At 41.1% G+C, this 5,000-nt stretch overlaps 1 protein-coding gene across 1 annotated transcript in view; it reads right to left on the bottom strand.

Moving 5' to 3' along the window:
• LOC143030714 (uncharacterized) overlaps positions 1 to 5,000 on the bottom strand; it is a 24,733-nt gene that overhangs the window by 9,899 nt on the left and 9,834 nt on the right. Inside the window, exons 3-6 of the mRNA XM_076193904.1 lie at positions 4,787 to 4,867; positions 3,569 to 3,772; positions 2,168 to 2,342; positions 1 to 83 (exon numbers count right to left, since the gene is read on the bottom strand). The exon at positions 1 to 83 is cut by the window's left edge and continues 251 nt beyond it. Coding sequence (XP_076050019.1) covers positions 1 to 83; positions 2,168 to 2,342; positions 3,569 to 3,772; positions 4,787 to 4,867 — 543 coding nt within the window. The remainder of the gene's footprint in view (positions 84 to 2,167; positions 2,343 to 3,568; positions 3,773 to 4,786; positions 4,868 to 5,000) is intronic.

Here is a 5,000-nt window from a genome sequence, read left to right on the forward strand (position 1 = left end):
GGGAAAGGTCGAGACCTGGACGAGGGGACGTCCTTGGGAGTCAAGCTTTGGGAGGGACATTCCAAGGGCGGCTCCCGAATCATCTGGAGGAGGAGGAGAGAGAAGAAGACGTTCGTTTAATCCTTCAGGCCCTCAAGAACCTAACCTAACCTTTCCTAACCTCACTTAACCTAACCGAACCTAACCTAACCGAACTTAACTTAACCTAAACTAATCCAACTTAACCTAACATAACATAATCATAACCAAACCTAACCTAACCAAACCTAACCTAACCAAACCTAGCCTAACCTAACCTATCCTAACCTAATCTAACCCTCACCAAACCTAACCTAACCAAACCAAACCTAACCTAATTTAACCTAACCTAACCTAACCTAACTAAACCTAACAACCTAACCTAACATAACCTAACAACCTAACCTACACCTAACCTAATATAACCTAACCTAACTTAACCTACACTAACCTAACCTAACCTAGCCTAACCTAACCTAATATAACCAAACCTAACCTAACCTAACCTAACCCTAACCTAACCTAACCTAACCCTAACCTAACCAAACCTAACATAACTTAACCAAACCTAACCTCACTTAACCTAACCAAACCTGAGTCAAAACGATTTCGGTTACAATATTCAAATTTTCAAATTTTCAAATCTCTTAATTATCTTTCAGTTATATCTAGCAGAGTGGTGGACTAACAGATTGTATACCTAGAAGAAGGTTAGACATAGTGGCGAGGTGTTCTTAGAGAATTCTAGATTTAAATCCATGTGAACAAGTTGTATAGACACGGTAAAGGAAACATGGACTGGAGGTGAAGCTTTTATTCCTGACGTTTCGTCTAACGACTTTCTCAAAGGAGTGAGCATACTAGACACATACAAGTTTATAAACACGCCATATGGCTCAAGGGGGTGTGCGAGCGTATAGCGCTGTGTTCTGATTGGCTGTCTCAGCGGGCCAATGTTTCCATTTCCTTTACCGTGTCTATACAATTCTAGATTTCTATGAGCGAAGTCATTTTTCTAGTTATGCAAATGGAGGTTGGAGGTAGGATGTCGAAGGTAAAATAGCCCAGTATGATAACGATATAGATGCTGGAGGTAGGATGTTGAAGGAAAAATAGCCCAGTGTGATACCCCTGACTAACCCCAAGTATTCTCCACATAGGGAATAGACATAAGTACATAAGAATGAAGGAGACTGCAAGAGACCATAAGGCCTACACTAGACAGTTCCAACCGATAGTTCCAATGCTGACTAATTGGTTACTAAACCTATTCCATTCGTTAACCACCCAATTAGTAAACCAATTCTTAAACCTATTTCCTTCTTAAACCCAAAAAATCCCCCAATTTAAACCCATTACAGCCAGTCCTACCCTGTGGTCTTAATATGATGACCTTGCTATCGACCTTGCTTACGTCACCAGTACCAACCTGAAATTTAAACACATTCCTGCGAATCCTACTCTATGGTCTTAATATGATGACCTTGCTATCGACCTTGCTTACGTCATCAGTACCTACCTGAAGGATGTCCATCCTTGCTTGGCGTCGAAAATTGCCCAATTTAAACCCACTACAGCGATTCCTACACTGTTGTTTTAATATGATGACCTTGCTATCGACTTTGCTTACGTCACCAGTACCTACCTGAAGGAGGTCCATACTTCCTTGGCGTCGTAAATTGCCCAATTTAAACCCATTACAGCGATTCCTACCCTGTTGTCTTAATATGATGACCTTGCTATCGACTTTGCTTACGTCACCAGTACCTACCTGAAGGAGGTCCATCCTTGCTAGGCGTCGAAAATTGCCCAATTTAAACCCATTACAGCGATTCCTACACTGTTGTCTTAATATGATGACCTTGCTATCGACTTTGCTTACGTCACCAGTACCTACCTGAAGGAGGTCCATACTTCCTTGGCGTCGAAAATTGCCCAATTTAAACCCATTACAGCGATTCCTACCCTGTTGTCTTAATATGATGACCTTGATATCGACTTTGCTTACGTCACCAGTACCTACCTGAAGGAGGCCCATACTTCCTTGGCGTCGAAAATTGCCCAATTTAAACCCATTACAGCGATTCCTACCCTGTTGTCTTAATATGATGACCTTGCTATCGACTTTGCTTACGTCACCAGTACCTACCTGAAGGAGGTCCACCCTTGCTTGGCGTCGAGTAGAGAGTGTCTGGAGGAGGAGGAACACCGAAGAGTGTCTCGACTGGGTCCGAGGTCGATTCTACTGCCGGGCTTGGCGCCGTGGGGTCCCGCATGAAGGCGTGGACTTCTTCAGCGGGCTTCCTCACGCCCATGGGCGCCGCCTTCGCAACAGAGAGAGAGAGAAGAGAGAGAGGGGAGAGAGAGGATTGTTAGAGAGAGCGATAGAACACAAATATAAGAAATATGAAAAAATATATATATATACATAAATAGAAATATATATAAATACAATTAATAAATGAATAGATAAATAATTTAATAGATAAATCGATAAATATATGATTGAATAAGTTAATTAATCAATAGATAGATAAATAGATAAATTGATAAATAAATAAATAGACAGACGAATGAATAAATATATAAATAGATCAATAAATAAATAAATAAATAAATAAATAAGATATATAAAATATTGAGGTAGTGCCTCACATACACACACACACACACACACACACACACACACACACACACACACACACACACACACACACACACACACACACACACACACACACACACACACACACACGTACACACACACGGCTCGATGGTGCAGTGGTACCAATGTCGACCGCTGATTCAAAGACTCGAGGTCGAGTCCCGCCCAGGACTGAAAAGGTTTCAGCATTGCTGCACTGCGAACCGGCACCCCAACTCTGGTGGGCAAGAAGTTTTGTGTTTGTGTGTGTGTTTGTGTGTGTGTGTGTGTGTGTGTGTGTGTGTGTGTGTGTGTGTGTGTGTGTGTGTGTGTGTGTGTGTGTGTGTGTGTGTGTGTGTGTGTGTGTGTGTGTGTGTGTGTGTGTGTGTGGGTGTGGGTGTATGTGCCTGCGTGTGTATGCGTATGTATATGTATATGTGTGTGTATATATGTGTATATATATCCATATGTGTGTGTATATGTGCATGTATATGTGTGTGTATGTGTGTGTACATATGTGTGGACATGTGTTTGTATGTGTGTGTATGTATGTGTGTGTGTATGTTTATGCATGTGCATGTGTGTGTATATGTATGTGTATATGTGAATGACTGTGTGTGTGTGTGTGTGTGTGTGTGTGTGTACATGTGTATGCGTATGTGTATGTGTATATGTATGGGCATATGTGCGTTCATGTATGTATGTGTGTGCACGTGTGTGCATGCATGTGTGTATGTACATTTACACATAAACAATCTCACACAAATAACGCCTAGAAAATTTGAAGAAAAAATATAACAAAAAATCCAACTCTCTCTCTCTCCTCTCTCTCTCTCTCTCTCTCTCTCTCTCTCTCTCTCTCTCTCTCTCTCTCTCTCTCTCTCTCTCTCTCTCTCTCTATCGTACCTGTACATCATGTCTTTCTCCAAAGACGAATTGGGGAGCAGCAGCCGGCATAAACATAAAGACATTTTGTGTTCCTTCATCCTCGTCGTCGCCTCCTACAGAAGTAGTCATCGGGAAAGCAGACAACAGCATCGTGCTCGGGAACAGGATCTGGTGAGGGGAGGCGACCTCATTGGCGGCCGGGTCTTGGATCGCGGTAGGCGTCTTTGGGAGAAGAACAAAGTAAAAAAAAAAAAAAAAAAAAAAAAAAAAAGTGTACATGTACGTATGTGTACGTATGTGTACGTACACATACGTACATACGTGCACACACGTACATGTACACGAAGGAAGGCATGTACGGGGGTATTATTATGGGCGTGTCTGTCCATATATATACATGTTAGAATGTACACTCCCCCATCTCTCTCTCTCACTCTCCCTCTCTCTCACTCCCCCCCTCTCTCTCTCTCTCTCTCTCTCTCTCTCTCTCTCAAAAATGTAAAAAACAAATAAGTGGAATTTACAAAAAGAATAAGGAAATAAATTAGCATAAAGGGAAAATAGGAATAATAATTCATTAGATTGACAAAGAAACTAAGAGAGTGATAGACAAACAGACGAATGATTACCCGCCAAAACAAGGAAGCATTTGATAATTACCATATTTGGTCCATCGAAATGGTTGATGACTAAGTCAAATTGTTTGGGTTATGTTTAAGAAAATAAAAGTAGATTTATTTACGAAATATAGAATCTTCTAATTTATTCACCTACTTATGTATTTATATAACTTTATTTCAGGAAACCAAGAGAAAACTATTATCAGCGTTATGACGTAGATTGTGGGCGGGGCTTTGCATGACATGAGAAAAATTATTTAGGTTAGGTTTACGAAAATAGACATAATTTTATCTACGAAATATAGATTTTTATAATCTATTCGTTTACTTATATGTTTAATTAAGAAAGACAAGAGAGAATAATAGTTATCAACGTTATGACGTAGATTTTGGGCGGGGCTTTGCATGACATGAGACGACATGTCGGAAAGTGATTTAGGTTAGGTTTGATAAAATAAGAATAAATCTAACTACGAAATATAGAATTTTATAATCTATTCGTTTACTTATATGTTTAATTAAGAAAGACAAGAGAGAATAATAATCATCAACGTTATGATGTATATTGTGGGCGGAGCTTCAAATGACATGAGACATGACGTCATCTCAACTTTACCTGAGCGTCGTGTCGAATGGCCAGGAAAGACGATGGAGCGAAAACGCCTGGTCGGAATGTAGACGGAACTACCAACGGCGCCTACGTGGGCGTGCGGCGTGGGCGAAGCCGGGCGTGCAGGCGTGGGACAAGAAGACGTACAGGTGGGCGTGGTGACGGGTGGTGGCACCGTGGGCGGAGGTGCGGGAAGGAGAAAAAGGAAATTTTGTGTTGA

The sequence above is a fragment of the Oratosquilla oratoria genome, chromosome 12 (genome assembly GCF_046742065.1).
Source record: "Oratosquilla oratoria isolate Oo_2021 chromosome 12, ASM4674206v1, whole genome shotgun sequence".
In the NCBI taxonomy this organism is placed as follows: domain Eukaryota; kingdom Metazoa; phylum Arthropoda; class Malacostraca; order Stomatopoda; family Squillidae; genus Oratosquilla; species Oratosquilla oratoria.